The sequence below is a fragment of the Mesoplodon mirus genome (assembly GCF_964341445.2).
Source record: "Mesoplodon mirus genome assembly, chromosome: 9".
In the NCBI taxonomy this organism is placed as follows: domain Eukaryota; kingdom Metazoa; phylum Chordata; class Mammalia; order Artiodactyla; family Ziphiidae; genus Mesoplodon; species Mesoplodon mirus.
The window spans coordinates 114,252,749-114,279,597 of record NC_138985.1 but is presented as its reverse complement, the minus strand read 5'-3'; the positions used below and the strand labels follow the sequence as shown (position 1 = coordinate 114,279,597).

General features: G+C 42.6%; 1 protein-coding gene across 1 annotated transcript in view; it reads right to left on the bottom strand.

The window, feature by feature from the left end:
- UBE3C (ubiquitin protein ligase E3C) overlaps window positions 1–26,849 on the bottom strand; it is a 114,095-nt gene that overhangs the window by 32,715 nt on the left and 54,531 nt on the right. Inside the window, exons 12-18 of the mRNA XM_082632140.1 lie at window positions 23,070–23,227; window positions 22,684–22,916; window positions 14,695–14,799; window positions 12,254–12,341; window positions 11,830–11,927; window positions 10,685–10,817; window positions 2,043–2,290 (exon numbers count right to left, since the gene is read on the bottom strand). Coding sequence (XP_082488266.1) covers window positions 2,043–2,290; window positions 10,685–10,817; window positions 11,830–11,927; window positions 12,254–12,341; window positions 14,695–14,799; window positions 22,684–22,916; window positions 23,070–23,227 — 1,063 coding nt within the window. The remainder of the gene's footprint in view (window positions 1–2,042; window positions 2,291–10,684; window positions 10,818–11,829; window positions 11,928–12,253; window positions 12,342–14,694; window positions 14,800–22,683; window positions 22,917–23,069; window positions 23,228–26,849) is intronic.

Here is a 26,849-nt window from a genome sequence, read left to right as displayed (position 1 = left end):
CTCCACAAAGGGAGAGGCCACAACAGTGAGAGACCCACATACCGCAAAAAAAAAAAAAAAAAAAAAAAAAAATGCATTCCTAGACGATCCAAAAACCCTAACAAATTTCCCCAAAATACCATGAAAAATGTTTACCTATCTGTATAACACCACACCCAGGTTCTTGGGCAACATAAAGCATGAACTTCATTTATTATCAATCTCAGTAGTTAGTGACCACGGCATGTGCACTATACTTTACAGAACCAGGGAGAAGTTACATTTTTCTTCTACACTGCAAGAAACATCCCAGTATGAAGAGAAACAGGAACTAACTTGAGGAAGGGATCTTCTGAACTGGGCCCGGTGCCTGGCAGAAGTGGGTGCTGGGAGCCAGGAAGGGGGCAGAAGACATCTCCTCATTCTGACGAGGTGGGCCGGCCAGGAGGCCCAAGGCTGGATCGCAGCACCCACACGATCCTCCCACCTCCACCCGCCAGACACTGCAATGGGCTGCTGACTCAGACGGTGGACTTCGGGTAAAACTTTTTGTCTGTCATGACCGTGAGTACTTGGTAGTTAGTTTGAGTACCAGGGAATCCTTGCACACATCCCCAAACGCACCATGCTCTGTAAGTTACGACTGGTGGAATGAATTCATTCATTCATTCAAAAACCAAGAATCATTAATTTTCAATTTCCCATGGGAATAACCAGATGATTTTTCCACCTCACTTGCAACAGCTGGGCATAAGTTTCAATTACTGATTTTGGTGGGATACTTGCCAGCCACATCCTGTTAGGATTAGTAATTATCAACACTATTTAAGTGCAAAGCAGCAAACAAAACAACCTTGTACGTAAACGTTTCCATAACTTAAAATGCTGGTAATCAATTAAAAAGAAAAAAAAGAAGAATCCCTTTCTTGGGGGACTGGACCCGGGCTGTGGGGAAGAGCCCCTCCCAACGTAACTGGAGCCCCACCTCCTCTGCCCCGCCTATGGCAGCCCACAAGCTATACCACAGTCTGAACGTCTGCGTTTCCCCCCAGCCCCACACACACTGTGACAGCGTCAGGAGGTGGGGCCCCTGGTGCTTAGGGCACGAGGCTGGAGCCCTCGTGAATGGGATTAGAGACCTTGCAAAGAAGCCCCACAGAGCTCCCTCACCCCCTTCCGTCACGTGAAGACCCAGGGAGCAGGCACCAGCTCTGAACCAGGAAGGGGGCCTCCACCAGATAAAACCACACGGTGCCCTGATCTCAGACGCCAGGCTCCAGAACTGTGAGAGGTCAATTTCTGTTGTCTGTAAGCCACCCAGTCTGTGGGATCTTGTTACAGCAGCCTGAACAGACTAAGGCCAGCACTGCTCTAGTTCAACAATAAGTGGGACTGGCCTCAGTGGGTACCTTTGTCCTGTTCCTGACTTTAATGGGAAGGTGTGCTTTCAAAGTTTCACCATTAACTAGGAAGTTGCCACTACGTTATATAACTAAATTTTCCTTTCATTTACAATAAAGGGTAAGGTGTGTTTGTATATGGTGTATACCATCAGGTGTAACATTCTGGTTACTACAGCATTACCGTAATATCCTTAAGTGGCCAATTTTCAAGGATCTGCATACAACATATGTAACACTTAAACTACACTGAAGAACTATGGCCTTCCATCTCACAGCACTTTGAAAATTTTATAGAACCTTAAAAGAATCACTTTTAACACTGATTATCAACAAGAGCAACTGTGAAAAGACATAATATTTACCGTACTCATACCTATGCTAGCAGATAGACAGAGTTTTATCTGTATAAACAGAATTTTATATCATGCCTCCCATGTTTTCTACACTGTATCAATAATTTTTTAATGTACGTAACTGTGTATGACATGTATAATGCTATAAAGCAGTTATGATGTAAGAAAACACGATTCAGGGGTTCATCAAAATTACTTAAGCAATTCTGAATAAAGATCTTCAATGAAACAGACGGTAACCACACAGAAGCACCGAATTTCCACACCCCGTGGTCTGAGATCCGTTTTGACATAAAGTTTACTTTACCTTTCCAAGCATCCTGCCCAGGAAGTAGTAATGTCTGGCAAAGGACTCCCCCACAAGCATCTGGGCAGCTGGGTTGGGGTACAGCAGCCCTTCGTTAGTGGTCTTAAAGAAGCCCTGGTTGGGGTTAAACCCCGACTTCAGTAGTTCATTTAGAAACTCTCTGAAAATACCACCACCGTCAATGCCAGCTTCGTCCAGGCCATGTGCATTGAGTAAGTGCACACGGATCCGCTTTTTCAAATCAGGCTCTGTTAAAAGAGGGGGGATGGGGCAAGGAGAAAATATTTTTTTAAAAAGCAATAAAATAAGCTGGTATTATAGGAAGTTAGGTAAGGGGAGCAAGAATATTAAAAATATTTTAATGCAAGACTTAAAAAAAAATAATCAACATTAAAAAGAGACAATGAGACAGACTGACCAGTATTTCCCCTCAGAGCCTACAATGGGAAGAGAGACGTTCTTTTGCACTGACACTGACAGATCAAGAATGGAGTGAGGCGTGTTTGGCAGAAAATACAGTTACCCCACATATGCTAAGGGATGGAACAAACTCAAATACCGGGAGGAGGGGAATGGAATTGAGGACCTAAGGATAATACTGGAACAGAAAACTATTACCAAGAAAGGCAAAAAGATAAATGAACAAAGCAGATGTCAATGAAGTTATTAACATTAAAGACCTTTTGAAAGAGGCGAAGGACAGAGAGTCAGAACACCAGAATCTACATCAGTTAAAACGACATTTGGCTGAAAACTGGGGGACAGTTTTGGTTACACAATGCGCCACAATATGCGATTTTTAAGCTGCTTAAGTCTGCCTGACATGTGAGGGGCGTTTCCACACAGGTCCTCATGAGGAAAGCACTGCAGAAGTAGGGACGCCAGGCCCCGGACTCACTTGCAACGAATACAATAGCCTCCGACACAGGCTTCAGGGCACAGGCCCCAGACACGGGCCAGTAGACGTGATTCTACCACAAGTCAAAACCAGGGGCTCCCTGGCTTAATCAGGGAACAGGTCTGACAAAGTAACTGACACGTCTTTCATCGTTTCCCACCAGTGTCCTTCAGGTGCTTTGCACATCAAGAGCCGCAGGTGGAGGGCAACTGAACCCAGGTCGCAGGGCTGCACCCGGGTCTGCGCTGCAGCTGTCCTTCCGGCAGTGTGCAGTCGCCCACACGTCTCTGACCCAAAGCATCTCAGGGGACAAGTGAGCTCTAGAAAACACCCCGGAAAGGGGTTTAGCAGAAGGTCGGTTCAGCTGAACCCCAGCACTGTGATGTGCGAGTGTCAGTACTGAGGTCACAGGACCTGGGGTGTGAATATTCGATACTACACTTCCAACAGGGTCGACAGTTTAACGTGTGGACCGAGGCCCACGGCGCCTGCACAGGAGAGGGCCGCCCACCCATCCTGCCACAGGGACAAAAGCTGCACCGGCGAGCTCTCCTCTAGGGCAGTGCAGTGCCCACACCTCCCTCAGGAGGAAACGACCCCAACCAGAGGTAGCAGCAGCGTCCTCCTGCGCTCGTGCTTGTGAGGGAATAACCACCGCTGACGTCTACCCCGAGCTGGCGGAACTCACGCCAGGAATTCCACATACATTCATCACTTCCAACCCTTTAACAACCTCTGCGTTAAGAATATCCCCATTCTCGTGTGAGAAACCCAAGGACAGGGAAGCTTGAATGATTTACCCGAGGACATACAGCTGATATTGTAAAGGGTCGTGCTGTAATTTTAAAACATGTCTATTACCTACAAAGCATAGGTTTTCTACTAAAACACATTCTTTATTTTTAAAATGTAACTGCACTTAAATGAAGAACATGCTTTTCACTGATGATTAAATTCCACAAACAATGTTATTTGCATCTATTTTGATCAATACAATTACCAAACATGTTCACTCTCAAGGCCTAGGTAAAATGCAGAAAGAATTCTAAGCAGATAACTGTGGATGCAACACAAAAATACAGCTGGCTCTTTGACCTTTACATATATCCTCTCAATACTCAGTTTTCAGGATAAACTATAAGCATTTATTTGTCATGTACAGTATTTCTCAAACTGAATGTCAACAGTTAGCAGCAGCAGGTTTCTGAAAAATTCGAAGCGTAAACATTCTGTAAGTGGTGAATGCTCAGCCAAGGCCCACCGCTAACCCTCTCATTCAAACCGCAGCACTAATCTTCTGGGGGGGGGTGGTCTTTGTATCTCAGAGGCTCCACAGCCACTCACAGACGTCACCTCAATTGTGGCCAGAACTGAGATTCTGTGGTTCCCTGAAGCTCATTTCTGTAAACAGCAATATACAATAGCACAATATTTTTAGAATCAAATCTAGTCTTCTAGGTATCTTGCCACTACTTGATTCAAAAGACAGATTAAAAGTATCTACTTATACAGTAAGGTTGGGGCGGGGGGACCTAAGTCATATATTACAGTTGACCCTTGAAGAATTCAGAGCTTAGGGGCCCACACACAGTTGAAAATCCATGTGTAACTTTTGACTTCCCCAAAACTTAACTACTAATAGCCCACCGTTGACCAGAAGCCTTACCGACAACATAAACCATCGATTAACACATATTTTGCATGGTATACATATTATATACTCTACTCTTACAATAAAGTGAGCTAGGAGAAGGAAAATGTTATTAAGAAAAGCATAAAGAAGAGAAAATACATTCACCGTACTGTACTGTATTTATTGACATGTCAAGTTTACATCATCTGCTTTCAAGATGAATCGCCTGGCTATCAGTACCAACACTGTCTTATACGATACAAAACACTGTAGATGTTATACACGTTACTAACACTAGACATCAAAAATGAAAAGATAATGTGAAAACGAAACTCCTATTTGTTTACAGGTATAACGATTCATGCACTGATAACAAAGCATCAAGAATATGACTGTTTACGGTAGCCTAGCCTATACACTAAGGAATGAATCCTTACAGAATGTTTATGGCATACACCATTACAGTCATATTCATAATACGGTATTGGTAACATTGTTACATGTTTTTAAAAATCACTTAACTGTGATGATAAGCTGATAAGCAGTTTCTCCAATTACAAGAGAGGGAGGCATACTGTACGGTAACGTAACTTTGAAAGCAATGTTTTGAGAGTAAGAAAGCTAACACATTATTAATTTTATAGTTAGTATCACTCACTTTGCACTTATGTAAGCACAGGCTGTCCACTTCAATACAAGTTCCGCACACGATGGTCTGTCTGCACGATGAACACCTGGGTGACGATGATGACGACACAGAAATGTCTCACACGGTTCTTAGACTTTCCCAGGAAGACACTCACATACACAACAGCTAAGTTGTTCACTGTGCAGCGTGCTGATTACTCACTGAGAAGTGGACGTGGATCATCACAAAGGCCTTCCTCCTCCTCGTCCTCACGCTGATTAGGCCGAGGAGGAGGCCGTGGCAGGGGTGGGGGAGGTGGAAGGGGAGGCAGGAGGGGCGGGCGCGTTTGGTGTAACTTTACGGGAACAGATCATAATTTCTGCCTGACTTTTTTGCTTTTATTTCTCTAGAACTGTTTCTAGATGGTACCAATCCTTCTGGCACTGTTTGCTTTAGTTCCAGTGCCCCTATCACAGAAGGGTCCAAGGTGTAAACGTCAGGAGCGACGCTGAACAGTCAGAACCCTGCTGCCAGGTGGCCTGCCGTCAGCCCGCTGCAGGTGCTCTTCCTCTGCATCTTGTCCTCGCCATTGGCTGCGGTTCAGAGGCTCTCATCTCCACCCCTTCGTCTTCTGTCAGCTCCTCTCACCTGGTGCCTACTAGCTCTTGCCTTTTTTCTCCAAGATCCATATTTTGAAAGCCTTCACCCCACCCTTTTTACCATATTTACAATCTCTTTCATGATTTCCTTGATTGGCTCTGACGTAAATCCTGTGAAGTCACACATAGCATCTGGACACTTTTCCCCAGCAGGACTGTACTGTTTCTGGCTCGGTGGCGTTCAGGGCTCTTTCGATAACAGCTATGGCATCATCAACCGTAGCATCCTCCCAGACTCTCACGACGTTCTCTCTGCTGGGTTCTCTGACATCACGTTGACGAGCCTTTCCATGGAGCACCATGTGTAACGAGCCTGAAAGGTCCCTGTGGCCCCCTGATCTGGAGGCTGAGTTAGGGATGTGTTTTGTGCGCCAGCAGACCACTGCTACGCCTTCCGTGTTGAACTCACAGGCTTCTGGGTGGCTAAGGGCACTGCCAATATCAAAAGAACTGTAAAGGCCATCCCTCATCAACAAGGTGCTTCCTGACGTCCAGGACAAGGCATTGATGGAACCAATCCAGAACAAGGGCTCTCACTGCCCAGGGCTTCTTGTTGTCCAACCAAAAGACAGACAGCTGGTGTTCATCTTTTCCCTAGAGGCTGGGGTGAGCAGCTCTATAGATGAGGGCAGTCCTGACCATACACCCAACTGCACTCCTGTCCCCTCCTGCTTAAATGCTGGTGCTCACTTCTCTTCCTTACTAAAAAATGTCCTCGGTGGCAGTTTTTCCCCAGAATGGGGCACTTTTGCCTGCATTAAAAACCTGTTCAGGCAGATGTCCCTTTTCTTCAACGATTTTCTTAACAGCATCTGGGAGCTTGTCTGCTGCCTGTTGGTGGGCAGATGCTGCTTCTGCTGTTATCTTGACAATTTTAAAGCCACACTTCTTCCTAAAATTATCAAAATTATCAAAAATGCCTTTGCTGGCATTAAATTCTTCAGCTTTTGATCCTTCACCTTCCTTTTGCTTTAAGTTGTCATATAAGATACGAAGTAGCAGTATAACACACTATTCTGAACAAACTGGAAATAAATTTTAGGGCTCTCTTGACAATTTTAAGGCTCTCCTGAAAACTCTTAACAATTTTTAAAGCAACATGGTTATTAGATGGTTTATTCTTTTTTTACAACCAGTAAGAGAAAGTAAATTTGAAAGTATGTAAGGGAAATGCAAACCTTTAACAAAACATATGGATATATTTTCTGAGTTCGAAAATTTTTTAGAAAAAGTAAATTAACTGAAAACACATCTGGCTTTTGTATAAATAAAATATGTAAACTTAAAATATTATGTTATGGAAAAAAATCACAGTTTCTTACTAATTTTCCATGACATCAATGTCATTGGAAATTAAACATTTAGAGAATAAAACATGCACAGAAAAAGAAGTTGTCATATATAAAGACTACTTTTTCTCAAATCATATTCGTCTACAGATACGCCTTTCTTACAGCCATCCTGCACGCATTTCCAATAGGAGATTAAAAAGGTCACAGAAAGGACAAGGCTTTTGTGCCTGCTGGTGTAGCTGCTGCCACAGCTTCACAAATTTCCTTTCCTAATTTTTTGCTTCTACAACGGTCCTCACGGTGGATTCATCTGTCTTGCAGTGGCAGTAACCAGAGCTGCAGGTACACGTCAAACAGCCCAACATCTTCTCGTAACGTCGTGCCTTTCCTCTGCTTCCCGGGAGCACGTCCAACATCACTTGCAGCTCTCTGTGCTGGTCCCTGGTGTCAGTTAAGGTCCACAGGGTTGCACTAGACACAAGGGAAGACACACAAGAACCGCGAGCGATCACTGTTTACTGGATTCGCGGTGTCCTGGAGGGGACGTGCTCAGGCGGAGGTGATGAGGGTCACGCTTGTCTCAAGGGGGTCCACAGCACACTGAACTCAGCGCAGGAGCAACAGGAGGCGGCTAAGAGATCGTTACAGCAGGACAGCGTGCGCTACAGGCACCTGCACGTTTGTTTACATTTCTCCTAACTGTGAAGGGCGCCACACGCCTTCTACAAGTGTTTCTGTAAGTTTTGATAAACTTTAACTTCTCATAATAGGTCTGTGTATGCTTCTGACAGTAAATGATAAAACAGACTAGTATCTATCAATACGTATATTTTATGCACTCATGACATACCTTTTTCTTAATTTTTTCAGTATTTCTAGGTTACATGGTTTATCTGCAAGTTTTTTCTAATTGTTATAAATCTCCAAAAAGTGTGGTAATGTATTTCTTGAAAAAAATCTGCATAAATGGACCCGCACAGTTCAAACCTGCATTGTTCAAGGGTCAACTGTACTTTGATTTTACCCTATTATCACTTCTTCTTCAGAAAAACAATGTAATAAACCCTGCCCATTAAGCAAAACAGAATCCAACCAACCAACACACAAGAGCACAAGTGAGGCTCTCAGGAATGGAGTCCAGAACAGCTCAGAGCCAGCTCTAGCACATCTCATCCCAGACAATGGATGACACCAAGAGCTCACTGTGACGTTAACCCTCACAACACTCCTGGGAGCAAATACGGTCACTTCTCCAGAGTCTCCACAAGGAGAAATTAACATTCGACCCACGCTCTCACCCAGGTAAACTGCTGCCGGGCGGTGGCACGGTGGAAAGAGCATGCGTGGCATCACCGCGCCAGGACCCGTGTCACTCTGCTTGCTTAGCTCCCTACTGCAAAAAGAAGTCACTCAACTGCTCTGAGCTCCACCAGGTCAGTTCACTTGCCAGATGGGGTGAAACCCACACTTTAGAAAACTGTACTGAGATGATATGAGATATAAGAACCCATAAAAAATGGATTTGCTTTAATGACTAGATGATGTATGGAATAGTCCTATTAATTGATTATATGTAAATGATCAGTCAACGAAGCACTTCAAACCAATTTTCCATAAGTAAATTAAACATTCTGAGATGATATTTAATTTTACAATTTGCATAGCAAAATACCAAACAATTTTGACATATGGTTTAAAAATTCTTATTAAGAAGGCCTGACTGAGAGAACACTTGTAAAGATTTAAAGCATTGTAACATAAATATTGTAAGATTTTTCCAAAATCTTTAAACTCAATGAGATTATCAGCCTGCACAACTAGAGAGCTGGAGTGCGATTAACTTTTACAGCATTTTTAAGCTTAAGGATTCATTGGGAAATTTGGGGCTTATTGTCACTGAGCAGTAATGTCTAAATCTCCATGACATAAAGTTAACTGAAAATCGCTGCAAGCACATGTTCTCATTTTGGCTGAAGAGCTCACGGACATACACTAGCCTGCAGGGAGTGGGACCTGCAGGAAGCCCAAGTCCACCAAGTGCAGAACCGGGTCAGCTGTGCACGTCCACGTCCTTCGCGGTGACCCAGCCTGGGAGACACGGCTACCAAGACCTGGCTCCCGCCCTGCATCTGAGGAAGCCCTCCAGCATCAAGCATATCTCAGCTCTTCTCTGAACACTCTGCCAGCCGTCTGCCAACTTATGACTCCGTTAGAGCTCTTGTCTTTCTTGTTTTCAATCACAAATTCAATAAACATCTACTGAGCACTAGCTAGCTGGGTGGGCTGAACAAGGATTCAGGATCCCATCTTATACCGTGAGGGCCTCAGTTAAGTGGGAGACACAGACACAGAAACTGCTAACACAGTAACACATAACACAATACAACAGCTACTATAATTGATTATGAAGGACTGTAGATCCCAAAGGAGGGAGAACTTTTTTCCCCCCAAAGTATCTTAGACTAGGTGTCAGAATACCTGATTTCTGCCCCACTCGTACAAAAAGCTTTGAAAACACGACATCCTAGGCAACAGTAACCTGGTATCGGGGAGAGCTCACAGCCTGTGTCAGACTTGAGTCAAAACTCTGTCTCAGTCTGTGATACTTGACCTCAGAGGGCAATGGTACAGATTAAACGACAAAACTAAGCCGGGTTAAAGACAAAATGCTGCACAAGAAACCTGGAACAGAGTAAGGGAACAAGTGACGTTAGCGTTCCTCCACTGTTCCACAATATGACAAAATTAGCTCTTTAAGAAGAAAGAAAAGTATTCAAAATGAGAGGTTTTGCTTTCCTAGAAGAAGAAAATCAAATTACTCCCCTGGAAGAAAAGGCAACCGTTATTCTGTATCTGACAACCTGCCAGCACCTCCCAAAGACGTGAGCTGGAGCCTGCCAGGCTTTCGTTTTTAATACCTGCATTGATGTAACACTGATTTAATGTAATATCATGGATACCATATTCTGAAGTTAAAATTATTAATATATGTATTAATAATACTAAAACTTTTAACACTGGGTGTCAAAGATTAACATATGACAAAATGTGTCACTGACCTCTAAATGCTGTCCAAATTATTGTTATAATATAATTCTCTTTTATCTAATAGCAGTGTCATTGAAGCACACTTAACCTTTGATAAAGAAATTTGGATTGCAATGGTGTTTATATTAGTGTATTTAACTTGGCTTACAATTTATGATGTTTACACAAATAGACTCTTATATACGACATTTTTAGAATCATAGCTTTTTTGTCAACTAACTTTTAGAGACAGACATTTGGGGGAAAGAAGAGCTTTTTGCCTTAAAAAACAAATCAATATTTGAAAGGCTTCTGTAGCAATAATTATTTGTTAATCTTAGAATTATTATTTGATAATATACACCCCCCAAATTTGACCTACATTTGTTTTGAACAGTCATTACAGAACAAGACAATCAGCACTAATTGTTAAATGATCACCTTTTTCTATAATCCCCCAGCCTCCCCCTGCCATATGTACACATACAGAGAGAATTATATATACCATTTTCTGGGGAAAGTTTGTCATAAGCATCTTCATAAATATAATTTCTTCTTATTGTGACATTAATTCCATCCAGAAATGGACCATCTCCTTGAACTTCTTGCTTATCTGCATAAATCAACCTTTGAAAGATCTAACAGAGGGGAAATTATAAGGTTACTTGAAAACAACAGATTTTTCGTTATAAACATAAGCAACCAAAAGGAAAAACTGCTAAATAAATCTTAACTTTAACTTTTGTATCTCCATAAACTCGGAAACAAATTTTAAAGGCCAAGGTATCAGATACTGATTTTATGCCTTATCAGTAAACGTGCAGTATTTATATATTTGTAATATTGTTCCTTTTCCCCAGTTTACAACAAATTTTTAAAATCCCATGCTATGTTATATTTTTAATATTTCCTTTTGGAAACCTTTTATAAAACTCCAGATGGTGGAGGGAAGAAGAGTAGCTTTGGAAAGCTGTACATTAATATTAGTAGGAATATCTCTATAGTGATAAAATTCAAGTAATTTTTTTATGCTAAAAATCCAGTAGAGGGCACTCAGGAATTATGCAACACCATGTGTATATGTGAGTGTGTATGTGTTTTAATGAAGAAATGTCAATAGCTTTAAATGTTCATCCTGTGAAAAGACTGGGCAGACCTAAACAACACCCTCTTGAAGCCAGAAGTGTAGTAGTTTTTAGAAATTGCTAAATAAGTTGGTGAATACAAACAAAACATTTTTTCAAGAGGTATTTGATTGGATTATGCTTTTATAAATCATGGTCAACTATTAACAATCTAATGAGAAAAACATAAATTATTTAATCAGATAGGCACTAGGCAACTTTAGAGATTTTTTCCATTGGTGTTACTTTTTTTTTTTTTTTTTTGCGGTACACGGACCTCTCACCGTTGTGGCCTCTCCCGTTGTGGAGCGCAGGCTCCAGACGCGCAGGCTCAGTGGCCACGGCTCACGGGCCCAGCTGCTCCACAGCATGTGGGATCCTCCCGGACTGGGGCACGAACCCGTGTCCCCTGCATCGGCAGGCAGACTCTCAACCACTGCACCACCAGGGAAGCCTGGTGTTACTTTTTAACTCTGAGATGATATAAATAACCATAAAACACAGGGAAAGAAACCAAATTCCATACCTTTACTCGCTCCTCAAACGGAACCACAAAGGGCAACTCTGTTAGGATGGCGAGCTGTCTTTCCTCAGACACAGACAGTGGCGGGGACTCCAGACCTACTGCAACACAGTTTAAGACCTTCGTTACTGTGTGTACCTTCCTTTCCAGACTCACAAGGCTACACTGTGCATGGTTCAATTTAAAGACACTCTGGAAAAAGCTGAACTATATACAGGGACAAAAACCTAACCTGTGGTTGCCAGGGGCCAGGGTAAGGAGCTGGCTACCAAGGCATGAGGTGTTTTCTGGAACGATGAAACTCCTCTACCTGGCTGATCACAGTCAAAAATCACAGCCCAGTAGACTAAAGAGCGAACTTCACAGTATGTGAACTCCACCTCAGTAAACTTGAGTTAAAAGAATGGGGAGGCCCCAGGGAGCTCACCGTCCAGGGTGGACCGCAGGGGGCCGATCCGCCCCATTCGCCTGAACCTCCAAGCGCTTCTGGACGCCGGGACGTAGAGCTGGGTGACCTGTGGGGAACAGACACCCTGCTTAGTCAGCCCTTCCCTGTGTCCCAGCACACACTTCTACCTTGCCTCAATCGAGCTGCATCGGTGTTTCGCATTTATTTAGCTACATCCCTCTCTTCCATCTCCTATCCTTTTCAGGGGACCTTTTCATAACCTCTCTCCTATGCTGGCTGCTCTTTTACACTTTTACACTGTAATTATTTTTTCTAAATACATTCCAGGGAAATCTCTACTTGTTCTATTTAACAATGTGTAATATCTGGACATAGTAAATCATCATAATATGACTGCTTTATGAAGAAAACCACATCACCCTTAAAAAGTTAATTTCTCACTATTACCAAACATTTACTCTCATAATTTTTTAAAAAATTGTCTGATTGAGCATCCAAATAAGGCTGGTATAGTATACTGTCTCTGAATCCTTTTCATCTGTCAGGTCCCTTCAGCCCTTATTTCTGCCCTTGTGACTTTGATGAGGAAGCAGAAGCATTTGTCCTGTGATCTTCCCCATCGTGTGGATTTTGCTAATTGCAGCATCATGGTGTCAACATGTACTTCTAGCCCCTCCATTTCCTATAAATTTGTCATTACATCTGGAAGTTTCACCAGGCTTGGTCTCCGGGAGAAACACTTCCGAGGTGGACGGTGTTCTCTCCTCGAGAGGCATGCGTGCTCAGCACTGTTGGTCGCAGGTCAGCGATAAGAGCGAGAACTTGTGGGAAAATAGCAGTCAACTGTCAACAGGCACCAGACACACTGCTTGGCTCAGCTGACAGTCTCCCTGGAGCACAGCAGCAGCACAGACCCTCGTCTCCCAGGCCTCCGGCCCACGTCTCCACTGTACTTGCACTTCATCAGAGCAGGCAGGCTAGACACCTTCTTCACGTACTGTCAGCTGGAACACTTCCACGTCGAGAAGGCTCTCACAGCATCGACTCCATGGTTAGCCCACGAACAGCTCATAAAGGAGACGCAGGCTGAAGGCGTGACTGCTGCCTTCTTCCCACCAGTATTTACACCGAGGGTGCCTCCTCTGCGTCCCACAAGGACGGCTGACGAAGTCCTTCTCTTCAGCATCCTCCTGAACTCACAGGTTCAAACACGCCTGACGGCTAGTCCTCTGCGCCTACTCTGCGGGCGCTCGCCTCCACCTCCGGCTGCTGAAGCCCTCTGAGACGGCCCCCGGCCCTCACACGATCTCCCGTGGCCCCCGCTCTCAGGTGAAAGAACATGCCACCGTCTCGCGCACTTCTTCCCTGGGCCTGCCACGAACCACTGTGCCGAGGACCCTCTCTTTTTGGTGGGAAATGTTCAGAAACCCCAACATGGGCCCCAGAGGCTTGCACTGCTACAGGACCTGCCACAGCATCTCAGCCTGGCCAGTGGGCAGAGCTCAAGCCACATGCTTAACTCAAAGAGACAATACTTCATGCGGACAAAGCGATGCTTCTAAAACACCCCTGTTACCTACTAGAGAATGGACTTGAGGATATGGGGAGGGGGAAGGGTAAGCTGTGACAAAGCGAAAGAGCGGCATGGACATATATACACTACCAAACGTGGGGTAGATAGCTAGTGGGAAGCAGCCTCATAGCACAGGGAGATCAGCTCGGTGCTTTGTGACCGCCTGGAGGGGTGGGATAGGGAGGGTGGGAGGGAGACGCAAAAGGGAGGGGATATGGAAACATATGTATATGTATAACTGATTAAATTTGTTATAAAGCAAAAAAATAAAATAAATTTAAAAAAATAAAAATAAAAAAAAAATAAAATAAAACACCCCTGTTTTCTTTAACATCTCTGTGATCTTGTTTCCTCCGTACCCACCACCCTCTGCCCTCAGCCTCAAGTTTCTGAGATGAATCCAGTCATGCGTTTCTCTGACAAACAACAATGAAAACACCTCATGTCCTTTGTTAATGTTATCTTAATTTATTTTGAAATAGATTATACTATTTAATCTACTTTAGATCTTAGTAATATTCAAATTTCTCTCTGTCCCTTTAGAAAACCAGAAATAAGTTCCATCTCTTAAGTACTAAATATATGCTGAAAATAACAATAAAAGCAAAAATTTTTTTCAACCCCCCAAATCCCCATTATCCTTCAATATACTTTGTGGTTAAGAGCAAATTAGGATTAACAACAAATGCAGGATGCATGTGGAAGCCAATGATATTGCTCTACGTTCTACTAGGTGACCTAAGAGTTAGTAACACAAAAGTTTACTGTTAATATTTAGTTACATAATAAGTTAAACAACTTTAAAGGATTTATTCTTCTCCCCCAAAAGATAAAAGCTGAAAAAATACGTTTAATGAAAAATATTTAAAAGATTTAAAAGTAACACCTTATCTGCTTTAATATCTTCTTGCTCTGACAGCCAGTGATTGGGAGGACAAAAATTTCTCCTCGCATCTCTGGACTTCAACATTTTCACTAGGTTGGTGATAACCTGAGAGGAAGAACAGGAACATGTCACACACAGGCTCAGGAACTACGGCAACACTTCCGGTCAGGAGTGAGAGGCCACGGCACCGCTTCACCTCCATGTCCGAGGACCCGGGCTCCCGTGGTGAAGAGCTGGCTAGACCGCCACCAGGTCTGTCTGCAGAAAAGCACCTCGTTCTGTGATTACAGGAGTTAGTTTTAGGTACAAAGCAGTTAATATCTACCGGCAAAGAGAGAAAAATTATTAACACAAATGTGTGCAAGGGCTGATTTCTTAAAAACTGCAAGGGAGGCAGTAATTAAGTTTTAAAACACAAATGGGGAAATGTATTAACCCATTTGAGCTATAATAAAAGACATCTCCAAGTACAGCAATTTCCCTAAGGTAAAACACATTTCTTATTTTTCTGAAAAACACTCTACTCAAGGCTGCTGGCAGCAGGGGAGGGGTGGGGGGTGGGAAGCAGTGTCCTAGACACACCTGTCAACCTTCCAAAAAGAAAGACGATTTCAGTATTTCCCTTACGCAAGCCTCTGGAATTAGGTCTGCGTCCCAGTGCAATTCCACGCAAACTCAGAGTACCGTCCTTCAGAAAGCCTCCCCACGTGCTCTGGCTACCCGCCCCCCTCCGCATTACCATAGCCTAGTCCTTCACTGCTGTCTTCCCGGTGAGCACCGGCCCCTCTCTGGCTGTGCGGTAAGCCCCCCCATGCACAGAACCCAAGTACCTACCTAGAAACCTAGTAGGTACCTGATGATGGACAATTGTATAATAAATTCTGTGATGTACGATTAAAGAGATCTTAATGGTACTGTCTATTTAAAAAAGACGTGAAGTTATACATTAAATAGAAATGTGTTTTGTAACAAACAAAGATAAACCAACACAAAGTTGTAAAACCAAAGTTTTAAACCTTTACAACCAGGAGTTGATCAGACAACTACTACGAAGTTAATGACTACGATGGTATTTTCTGAAAAAGTCAGCCAGGCTTTCTGTACACATTGCCTCTAATTCAGTAAAATATAATTTGAATAAAGAACTAGGAAATGTCACTGTGTGTCCAACGCAAGTGGGTAAGAAAGGGTCCTTGGTTGATATCTCAGGCCACTACGACACCAACACCGGTTGGATGATCTGCCCAGTGACAGAGAAAAAGTAACGCTTGAGCGGTGTGGCCATCCAGACAAAACCACATTAGCAAAAACCTCTCAAGATCCAGAACACAGCTTGTACACTGGTGGATATATCGTGCCAATTTAGCTGTGATGTCTACCTTGTGGTATTTTAAAGCCTATTGGAATACTATGGTACTGTCCTTTTTGAATCAGCAGAAACTAGCACAGGTAAGCAGTCAGTTGCTCAGGGGTCAGGTTACACACATGCAGTGTTTTACGACGACTGATTTTAAGTGCAGCTGGGGTAGACTGAGAAAGGCCTAGTCTTTGGTTCTACCTGGTTAACCGCTCGTCATAAACAGAGTAAGGCCATTGACCTACGGCACCAACTCCGGGAAGTCTCCCGGTACTGCTCTTCAGAAGAAAAGACGAGATCCCAGTAAGTTCATTCCACGTGCTCTCTGGGTCCGGGACAAATTCAGTCGGGTCCACACAGATCGCACCAACGGATGCTCTTCCAACAGTGGAGAGTAAAGTACAGTCTTGTGGCAGGACGCACATTATGTCTCATCTCTCCTTTTACCTAACCAATTACATCGGTATTTTGAGTAAATTTGGATTTAATAGACATTGTGCTGAAATTTACCCACAACACACCAAAACTGTTGACAAAAGACGTGCTTTCTGACAAACACTTATGTGTGTTTGCTTAATTGCACCCATTAACTTATGGCTCTCATACATCCCCCAGACTCTTGACACCATCCCCACTGCACACGCTCAAGTTCACAGCTGCCTAACCCCCAGGAGCAAGCTGTCATCCACCTCCTGGTATTCACCACGATCCAATCTATGCTGATGAGGACATTTCTTTTCTATAGGTCACAAACATTATCAAACTATCTAAGAGGTAATTAATGCCATAATTTACATTCCTCTTTTAAATTACTGTGAAATTAAACATTATAAAGTTTCAGTATATGGCATTCCCTTTCATATTTTCATATTCTAAATATGAAAAAGAAGTAACATAAAATGTCCTATCCTAGTATCACTGATCCTCTTTCAAAAATATAGGAGAGAAAGAGAGACGTGGGAAGGGAGGCACGAGCGGTGGGGGGAGAAAGGAGGAAAGCAGAAGGTACAAAGTGATGTGGGCCTGAGATACGGCAAGGAAGGGATGTCAACAGAAGGCACTGTGGAAAAAGCATATCCTAACAAACTAAAGCTGACAGGAAAGAAAACTTGAAGACGAGCCCTAAATAGGACTGCCAGAGAAACTACAGGACACCTAGACAAAGATGAATTCCAGATAAACGTCAAATGAATTCTTTAGTATAAATATGACCCAAATATTGCTTTATTCAAAGTATGTCTCAAATATTGATTTTTAAAGAGCATAAATGTATCCAAAATATTGCACAGGACATACCTGTATCTAAAATGCATTTGTTGTTTATCTGAAATCCAAATTTAACTGGGTGACACATATTTTATGTGTTAAATCTGGCAATATGAGCCCTGCACCAATTCCCCAAATATTTTAGAAATGTCAGATCCCCTAAGAACATTCTTCTCCTTTAAACTATTTTTCTTCTAAGTTTTAGAGAAAAATACAAACTTTAAGTAACCATGAAAATTTTAACTGGATCCATTCTGTGATTGCAGAACACCTTTAAACACATTCCCTTTCTCTGCATTCATTTTCAGTATCACAAACTGCTAGAAATATTTAGTACTGAAAAAGCAAAGTTTACATAGGTAACCTTAAAAAACCACGTAAACTGACGAAAGAATGTCACAGGTAAAGAAAATTGAAGTAACGATTTTACATTGGATCAATACAGACGCCCAGTGTTGAGATCAAAAGACAGTTTCTTTTTCAGTTAATTTTATCAAATCTCCTCGCACAGACATGTCTACTACAGAAGACAGGACCAGCACCAAGAGACCGGCAGGATTAACTTCAGTCCTGGGGTGCAAGTCTGCAAACTGAGATCAGAGGTTACTAATCCCTGCCCAAAGGGAATTCACCGCACAGTCAGGCCTGTGGGTCAACCCAGCTGCATTTCAGAACCTCCTGCTGACAAACACCCCAACGGGCACCAACAACAGCAACTGGAACTTAGTTCACCTGAGGTGAGCCCATCAGTAACTGTTACCTGATCCCTAGGAGGTCGTGAAACACAGTGAGACTTGAGAACCAGTGTGTTAAGAAATATGAAATAAAACAGCAAACAAGCAGACACCGGGATAACTACATGCACCTCACTCAATACACAGTTTTGGCAGACTTTAACAGTTATAAATATAGTAGTAGTATATTTTACGTGATATGTTTAACTTGTCTCCCATGTCATCTTCTTCCGCGCTGGATCTAAACTTTCATACTCAAAAACTAACAAAATTATTGAAGCAAATACTCAGAAATGCACAAAACTGTTAGGCGTGTTTGATTATTCGCCACTGAAGTAAAAAACAGGTGATACCAGGGAATTCCCTGGTAGTCCAGGGATTGGGACTCTGCACTTTCACTGCTGAGGGCCAGGGTTCAATCCCTGGTCAGGGAGCTAAGATCCCACAAGCCGCGCAGACAAAAGAAAAACAACAAAAAACAGAACAGGTGACACCTACAAGCAGGTTTCCCTTAACCCCAATGTTAAAAGGACCAAGCAGATGACTGATTAGAAACACACAGATGACTCATAAAAATCACACCTGACAATGGTCCAAGTTAAAGATTTTAAATTAACACGCACTATTTCACAAGATTACTGTATGTATGAAACTTCACTGGCTATGATGATCACAAGAAAATCCTGACTAATGAACTTAGGGAAATAATCTTAAGCATTACATATATTACATCTTAGAATAAATTTATATATATAAATAATAATATATCTGATGATGACTTAAAGCAACGGATGTTCAACTATGATATTTCTGAATGGAGATCACTGATATGTGCTTTATTATTGCAACAAAAAAAATACATATAGTCCAAATTTTGAAAGGCAACTGTAATAATCTCTTTTTATCTTAAATCTGGTTATGTAAATTCAAACATCTTAGGTAATTATTTTAAAACTTCAAAACAAAGCATAGGACACAGCACATAATTTATGGGTACCTAAGTGTGGTAAATGTGTGATGTGATAAATATACAATAAAGAATTTTTTAGATTTTGATTTCATAATGAAGAATATGTAAAAATGAAATACAGGGCTTCCCTGGTTAAGAATCCTCCTGCCAATGCAAAGGACACGAGTTCGAGCCCTGGTCCGGGAAGATCCCATATGCCACGGAGTGACTAAGCCCACACACCACAACTACTGAAGCCCGCAGGCCTAGAGCCCGCGCTCCGCAACAAGAGAAGCCACCGCAAATGAGAAGCCCGTGCACCGCAATGAAGAGCGGCCCCTGCTTGCCGCAACTAGAGAAAGCCCACGCGCAGCAACAAAGACCCAACGCAACCAAAAAATAAATAAATAAATAAATATTTTTAAAAAATGAAATACAAGAAAAACCAGTAAAGTACCAGCTCTTAAGATCATCTCATAAAAGGCCAGAATGACGATTTTCCTAGTGTAATTCAAAGTTTAGAATGACTTTAGCAGTTCTTTTTTCCATCCTGCATACTCTTAGCTTTGTTCTAGCTCAACATCATCAGTTGAAAGTTTCTCTTTTTCATTATATAGTGATACTCAAAGAACAGGGACTCTGTCTGACTTCATTTATGATTCCCCAGCACAGGGTGGAGCCAATGTTCTCGGATAAACACCGTGGGTGTTTAAATAACTGACAGTAATGACACCCTAGCCTATAAAAGTCAGTAAGTGTAAGGATTCCTGCTGTCAACATGACTATTTGTTACAGTTGGTCTATTTTAAAAGTCAAAGTCTTCTGCAGCATGTTTAACACACTACAAACTTACTTCTTGACGTCAAACACAGAGAAGGACACGGGGCGGCTCTGCCACCTCAAAGGGAGCCTGGGTTCGCCTCACTGGCCGACACGGACGGTTAACAGCAGCGTGTTTCCGTTACAACGAGGCATTGCTGTGGCTTTCATGGTTTACTTTTTTAGAGTCTTTTCAAAACTGAAAAATGCAAACCAACCACCAGGAAAGTGAAACTCCCTCGTACTGCAGCCCTGTCTGTCTGTCCAGTGCACGCACGTAAGGCAGGTGCCAGGCCTCCCTCCCGGTCCCTCCTTTCAGGCGGCTCCAGTTCAGTTTGGCAGCTGCACACAAAGGCAAATCAAACAGGAGCTCCCATCGCCTCACAGGGCTAAAGCGATTATAGCTGTAAATTACACTTCAAGAGGAGTTTATAAATTTGATAAATGCATCAACTGTTTTAGCAGTGTCAATGCAGGGCTCGGAAACTGACCTCAATTCTTACAGTGACAAAGAAAGATGACTCCATCCACTTAAAAGTCTATGTTCTGTGACCAGCCCCCAGAGCCTCTCTCAGAAATTAGTCTGAGCGGACCATCAGGAGGCTGAAAAATGAAAATGGTTGGTGGTTGAAGGAGTCGGCTCTCATCATGTGCAACTCTGTCAAAATCAACAGAAGGCAGGAAGTCATTGGCAAAATGCTCCTACTTTCTTTGGTTGATTCTACCTTGAATCCTTCAGCTAAAATTTGACACTGAAATATATATAAAATGCTGAACGTTTACTTTCATACTTTTCAGGGGGACAATGGAGAGGAGCAGCTGAGTTCACATGCTGCCTCCATCATCTACTATAGCTATGTGACCGCATCTGTGAAATGGGGATGATTATAGTATCCTCCTCACAGAGGTACCGCTTTACATGAACTAATATATGTAAAGCCCTTAGAATATTGTCTGAAACACAGCAACCACTGAGGGTTAAATTCGTATTATTTCATATTAAGGATAATTTGTTCTTAAAAGAAAAACTAATAGCAGCTGAATCCTTTCAAAGACTTGCCTTGATTTTGTTTTGTTTTGTTTTGTGGGCTCAGCTCAATAGCAGGCAGTGCAAACAAAAAAATCTTTTTCAAAGAACAGGAATCTCATTCAGAAACTTGTCTTCAAACAAGTCTGTTCTAAACTCAGAAGATCTTTATAACAACTCAATTTCAAACCTAAAACAATCCTGCTCCAAAAAAGGTGAACTTTTACCCTAATTCTTTAAAAAAGCAACAACAAAAAACCCTCAATCCTTAATAAAGTAGTAATGAGTCATTTTGAGGCATAAGAAAAAATTCACTACAAAATTTTCATTTAATGGTTAAGCAAAATAAAATAGGACCAGGGGAAACACACCTTATACAGCATTATTAAATTCAGACGTTTCTGGGTCCTCAAGATAAGCCTGTCATATGAAAATTGCGAAATTCTGTATAGGTGCTATAAAATGATGAAATTATCTGATACTGTACACAAAACCTGATAACATACGTAATGGAAAGTTTTACTAACAAAGATCCCAGAGTTTAATTAAATACTTAAAAGAAAAACATACATGCTACCATTAATACCCATATCCAGGAAAAGCTTACATAAGAATTACAAGTTTTAAATGGGCAATATAGCTTATTTTTAACTTAGAAAAGATGCAGAAGGGTCAGCCTTTAAGCAAGGATATATTAAAGGGCTCAACAAGTGACCCTGAAAGTTTACTTAGAAATACAGAGATAGGTAATTAAAATAAATTGTGCAAACATATATTACATCAATCTGCACAAATTACAAATTCAGTGGTGCATTAGCACTGTATTCAGCGCAATCAAAACATTACCAGTTACTCTCACCGCTACTAATGCTCGTGCTCGTAAGTGAAATGTGTTGTAAAATCGGGCAGAATGGGCTGGACAGAGCCTATGGTGTGCTCGTAGGATGAATAAGCAGTCCTTAATTAGCCCATCAGGTTAAGTGCAAGCATTAATGGGCCTTTCCTAAAGTCTAGCTTGACATCTTTCTCCAAACATGGCCAAGAAGAAAGTTCCATTAGCAATATTAATACAAGCTTAGTTGATCATTTTCATTCAATTAACTTCTTTCAATTAAATAGATAGCTTGACAAAAGCAGTGATAAAAGACCTAAAGGGACAGCTGATGACTCGAACTGAACATTAGCGTGCGAGAGGTCGCTAGTATTAAACGGACTGTAAATCTAGCATTCAATTTGGAAAATGCATTTCTTCTGCTCTCACTCCTTTAATGAGCGATTTTAGCTGACTAGATGTGTTTGCTGCAGAAATTTCATGGGAAGTCAAGCACCCTTTTTCTTTTCTGTTTTTCTGCCCCAGTAGTTCTATTCTCAGTCGTGGTGGTTTCCTGCCAACATTCCAGCCACGGTAACTTATAACTTCTCTTTCTGCATGGTTAAAAATGAAGATATTTTAAAATAATTTATATTCAACTTGCATTAAGTTAATGATCTTATTCTACCTTTGTTACTCAATTTCTTAAAAGATTAAATACATAAAATCTGTAAGAGATTTTTGAGTGAAAAATAAAACTGAAAACATTAAAAAAACTTTTAACTATACATCACCTTGTCATTGGAAGTACTTGGGGCAATTTATAAAAGATACAAGTAACAATGTAAAAACAAGGCTTTAAAAGGAGGCAAATGTAAAATGAAAATGACTTTTCTTAAAAGTTTTTCAAACTAACAATTATGCTTGAAACAAACCTGTATTTCTATTCTTCTAAAATGAGTCAATTCAAAAAAAATCTGTACATTATTTAACCTCAGTAAACAAAAATATTCATACACTCATTACCTTAAATAACTGAATCCATCGTTTCTGTTCCATCTGTATACATTGCTGCATTTCAGAATTAGTAGTAACTCCAATACTTTGAAATGCTGTGATATATTCTTCTCGAACTTCTGGTTTTGTTTCTGGATAAGCCAACTTGATGATCCCTAAGCATGCGTCTCGAAGGCATCGAGACAGCATTATCAGCTCTTCTAAAGTAAAAGGCATCATTGATGATTGTCTCTGACCTACAACTGGAAAACATAATCCAAGTTTCTATCACATTTGGGTTTTTTTTTATTTCTTAACACACACTGAAAGACTTAAAAGGCTTAAAACTTTTCTACCACCTATGAAAATGGACAGGCCATGAGGCCAGCAACAAACCAATTCCTCAAAATTCTTACCTTCTATGGGATCACCGAAGAATTCATTATCATGTATGGAAATCAGTGAATGACTAAACAAGGAGCTGAAAAGGTAAAAGAGTGGGATGATTCTACTAGCATCTTCAAAAGACATAGGAGAACCCCTTGATATCACCTGAAGCAATGGTACCATAGACCTAGAATTGGGAAAAAGGAGAAAAAAACCCGCAATGATTTAGTTTGGGAACAAATTAAGACATGACATCAGACAAATATAATCAGGGAAAATAACGTTTACATTAGCAATTAAACTCCTTCCAGGGGAGGCAAAGTCATTCTAACAATATAGGTTAACAAATAACATAAATTAAAGAATAGGACAGCAAGCCACCACTCTTTATTAATGCTCCTGCTACTATCTTCAACTGGATAAACTTAGTAATGTGAGAGTGAACCAGTGGTCCCAAGGTTCACTGGAAGAACAGAGAGTATGTAACGCCACTCTTGAAGACACGCACTTCACTTTTATGCTGAAAACCACCTCTTTCCCCTCTACAAAGGGTCTGGTCTCATGAAAAATTTATCCAGCCACTTACATTCAGGAACGTTCAAAACAGTTAAATGTTGAGCCCAAATGAGAACCCTCAGGCTGTCTCCCCTTTAGACACTGGGCCTTGTTTCCACCTACCAGCCCCGTTACTGTTACTGTTACCGCTCCCACTTTTACGAGGAGTCCCGAGGCTGCCTGGGGCAGCTCTAAAGTGGGCGGGTCTCTCCCCTCCCAGGAGCTGCGAGCTCTCACGGTCACTTCTCCCTCCTGGTTAAACGCGGCTCCCTCTCTCGCTGAACACTCAGCTCCCAGAGGCTCCCGTGAGCTCCTCCCCAGGAATAAAGCCCCGCGGCCTCTCCAGTACGTCCGGGTGGTCCTGGGTTCGCAGACCTTGTGGGCAAGATCGATCTCTCATCTCCCTCCACCCGCACCTGCACCTCGAACATCAATTTCCCCCAAACCACAGTTATCTAGGAGGCGACATGTGACGAGGAGTCAGGAACGCGATTCCCCAGGGGCCGGCCCACCGCTGCCCCAAGTCACACGGGCGAGCAGAGCAGGAGGTGAGGCCTGGCTGAGGCGCTGTCCTCGCTGGGGGCTTTGGTCAGCTCGGATGAGCCACCCGGAGCTCTAGGGTGTCCACGCGGCACAGTTCAGGGGACAGCACGCCACCACCGGGGCTGGAGCGCAGGGCCCAGCTGTGCAGCCTGGGCTTGGCTCCCGCCTAGAAGCAGCACACCCGGGCCAGCGCCCCGCGTGGCCCCCGCGCTCAGCACAGAGCACCACGCTGAGTGAAAGCCAGCCGTGCAAAACAGAAGTGCAGTGAGGGCAGACACAAAGGCACAAGCACGCTGTCTTCCCTCCTCGCCAACCTGGGGACGACAGAAAAAGGCTGTGTGCCTGGGGCACCGCACAGCAGTGGCCAAGTCCCAAGAGGACAGGAGCCCCCATCTTCCCCAGGTCGCCCCCACCAAGCCTAGCCCTGTGCCACCCACTCAGTAGAACAAAAGGGTAAGGTCATTTGTTTTGCTGATATTGGTAAAACTAATAGTTTGTATTTTTTAGTTCCCTTGTCACTAACTGCAGAAGTACAAAAACAATGAATATTGACAAACAAACACTATTTAGGGGGACATGGTACAGGTCGAGTTCAGCAGCTGCAATGTGGAGAAAGTATTTCCTGAACCTAAGAGGGCGATAAAGCCGCTTTCAGCTGTGACCCGTCAATAATCCTTGGGTCTAAATTCAGCAGCGGCATCAGTTATGCACATATATGTCAGGATGCATAAAACTCTTACACTGCTTCCCTAAAAGAAGATTAGGGCAATTATTCAACATTAGTTTATTTGTTCTCTTTAACCCCCTGTGAGGCAAGCAAAAGGAATTAACCACGTTCACGTGAATGACAGGAAGCGTGACTGGCAGGAAGGCTCAGCCGTGCGCCCGTGGTCTCGTCCAGCTGGGGCTGGAATGAAACACGTCTCCTGATTCTCTGCCGACTGCTCTTTCTGCCATCAACACTGACTCGATACTCCTCTCAAAACAGGTCAAAGACTTATGTGCAAATAAAAAGTCTGTAATTTACTGTAATGAAAGGAAAGACACTGATTCGTGACTCGGAGAGTTGGCTGGCTAAGGAGCACCGACGAGGCCTCAGACAAACCCTCACCCCTGGACACACCCTCAGAACAGGGGTTTCCACAGGAGGCCGGGCGACTGTCCCCCTCCCCTTAAGTGAAAGAGCTTCTCGTCGCCTCTAGAAGCTTCTGGTGAATGCATTCTTGCCTTGAAAAGCTTTAAGAGGGCTATTGTAAGTACTACTAACCACTGGAGCCACTGTGAAAAGTAATGGGCAGGATATACTCAAAACAGGCCCTAGTGAGCTGAAGACAAAAACGAACCACACCAGCCTCACCACACAGGCCTGTCCATGACAGGGCAAAACACCCTCAGGTTAGGTTTTGGTAAAGACAGGCCTATCAGAAAACAGAAACCAGCTGCCCATACGCCCCTTCAGCTTCACCTGCATCCCCATCACCAAGGAGCCCGTGAGGCCACAGATCCGGGCTTCTAACCCAGGCCCCGAACCCAAGCCTCAGGGCCGGGGCCAAGAAGTCTACACTTTGACACGCTCCTCTCATGAGCCTTATGCTCCCTGAAGCTCAGGAGTCCCAGCTGCATAAGTCCCACTATGAAACCACTGATATTTTCAAGTTACACTTAATGCCATTTTCAGGAAAATCAGGCATTTCATCTTAATTTTATTCCAATAATAAATATGATGAGATACACATTAGGAATGTGTTAATACACTGTAAGTTTCTTGAGGGAGTTTATTTTAATAAATTAAATTACAAAGAAATTCATTCTCAAATGAGCTTTTAAGAAATAATAAGTTTTAAAAAATTTGTATAACTTTACTAACTTATAATATTAATAATTTAATATAATCAATACTATCTCATTTTTCTTTCACACACCATGACTCCATCTCCTCACCAGGAGACAAATGCCATAAACAAATAGGCAATCATCAGGCAGAGCCAGGACGGGACCTCTGTTGCTAAGCTGAGACACTTGGAGATCAATGATAATTTCCGGTTCCAATGATCCCCAATCTTCTTTTGCCCTAAACAAACCTGTCATTCATGAATGCCAAGGCAGGCATAATCTTAAGTGTTTGAAATACACACACACACACACACCTAGAAACCTTACATCTTAATTTGAAAATCACAGGATATAAAGATATTTTCTAGATCTTCAGTTATCTCTCTCTCATCTCTACTGCGGCTGCTCACTGTTGAGACGAGAGACATGGCTCCACCCTTCTGCGTTTCATCAGCTCCAGTGCTGTCATTCAAAACTCCCTTCAGTCATGTAAGATGCATTAAAATTACATGAAAAAAACATGAAAGTAACTCAAAGTTACGCTACAAGTACCCTGCCCTCCATCTAGCAGTGGGAAGAGGACTGGACCTGGGCTCCTTTGGCACAGGGCTGGCTGGGACTCACCCGAAGGTGCTGAAAACGGGACCATCTCGTCCTCCACACACCACAGTGACAAGCTTGAGACCCAAAGAGCGCTACACATGTACCGTGTCACAGACCAAGGGAGACTGCAGGTGGATGCACAGTGAAATGCTGGACACCCCAAACTCACCCACCAGTAAGGCTTTCTATTTCTTGTCTCAAAAGAATATAAAATTTGTTTGAAAAAGGAAAGGAGGACTTCCCTGGTGGCGCAGTGGTTAAGAATCTGCCTGCCG